The sequence below is a fragment of the Salvelinus sp. IW2-2015 genome, unplaced genomic scaffold, assembly GCF_002910315.2.
Source record: "Salvelinus sp. IW2-2015 unplaced genomic scaffold, ASM291031v2 Un_scaffold5517, whole genome shotgun sequence".
Classification (NCBI taxonomy): Eukaryota; Metazoa; Chordata; class Actinopteri; order Salmoniformes; family Salmonidae; genus Salvelinus; species Salvelinus sp. IW2-2015.
In genome coordinates this window covers 22,224-23,562 of record NW_019946782.1, presented here as the reverse complement: position 1 = coordinate 23,562, position 1,339 = coordinate 22,224, and the positions used below count along the sequence as shown (strand labels likewise).

The 1,339-nt window shown below is 40.2% G+C and overlaps 1 protein-coding gene across 1 annotated transcript in view; it reads right to left on the bottom strand.

Moving 5' to 3' along the window:
- Window positions 1-515: 515 nt before the first annotated feature.
- The window catches only part of LOC112078302 (alpha-2-macroglobulin), a 14,189-nt gene continuing 13,365 nt past the window's right edge, over window positions 516-1,339 (bottom strand). The window contains 2 exon segments of the mRNA XM_070442015.1: window positions 516-653; window positions 974-1,210. Of these exon segments, the coding sequence (XP_070298116.1) occupies window positions 531-653; window positions 974-1,210 (360 nt within the window). The 3' untranslated portion in view covers window positions 516-530.

Genomic DNA, 1,339 nt, shown 5'->3' with positions numbered 1-1,339 from the left:
GGAACCTGGTCAGTTTATTGGAAGTCCACACAGTCATATACGTCTCTTAGATATCTTCCACAATTTAGATGTGTTGTTTTTAGAGCACTCTAGAAAATGACATTTGATTTAGGTGTTAAACAGTATGTAATAAAGGTAGATGTGATCGTCTCAATCCATATTAGGATGATATCTTCCCCCCTTAAAAACAACCCCTTGGACAAAAACATACCTGTATTGCCCTTTTACAAGGCATTGTCAGCTCAGCACCCCATCAAAAGGGATGTGCGTTAAACTAAATAGAAATTGGACTACAAATATGGTGTCTGTTACAGTGCTTACCCCACAGGCACCAGGTCCCAGATCCAGGTCTCAGGGAAGTATGTGCGGACGGTCTCCTTAGGCCCGTCAGAGGCTCCAGCTCCTGAGGTCTCTCGCGTCAGGAAGGAAACTGCCCTTATTGGAGCATCAATTTCATCTACGTATTTAAATAGGATAGATGTAAATAGAAACCAATCCTTTATTAGGTTAAGACTAGAAAGGTTYACACATTAGCGTATCATACCGTTTTCTACAATATCGTCTACAATATCGTCATATTCCATAGAAAAGCGTGGGTTACAGTCAAGAGGCTTTTTCACGTCGGAGTTGGTCAGGATCTTGATTCCAACTTCCTAAAATTAAAAAGTACAAAAAATTCTAAAAACAGTGTCCAGAAATAAAGGCCATATCATACCGGTATTTCAGTTTAGCTAAATTATGTGGGTGATAGTTTTAAAACCCAAACATTTTTGTAGATACTGTGTACATGTCTTTCTACTTATTTCTGAAACATCACTTCACAGATTGCATTCCATTTTAATTTATTCAGTGTCTACTTCAAAAAGATCGCATTTTAGCCTGAACCTCTTACTTAAATATTAAGTACACACACACACTTTCCATATCCCACACAGACAAAAACAATAACAGCAAACTTATTTGAGACTCTTACTTTAAAGATGTTGTAAACGTCGTTTTTGTCGTTGTTGGGGCCAAACCAGAATGAGCGTTTTTTCCTATCAGGTACGGGTGTTGCTTCCAAATCCTCAGCCAGTTTAGGTRCAGGTGGAGGGGGCACCTCCATCTCCTCTTCAATRATTGGAGGAAATRGTAGGCATGGGTAGGGGTCAAAGTCTTYTACTCTGTGTGAATATCCAGACAACTTCTKAACAGGCAGCTGACTGAAGAYCTGCAGAGAGAGAATATACCTCTTGTAATACTGACTAGATCATCCGCAGCATCTTGACATGGTCAGAGCGTGGTCAGGAAGTGATCAGAGGTTACAGGGTCAGTATGAGGTCAGTGCATAGGATAACAC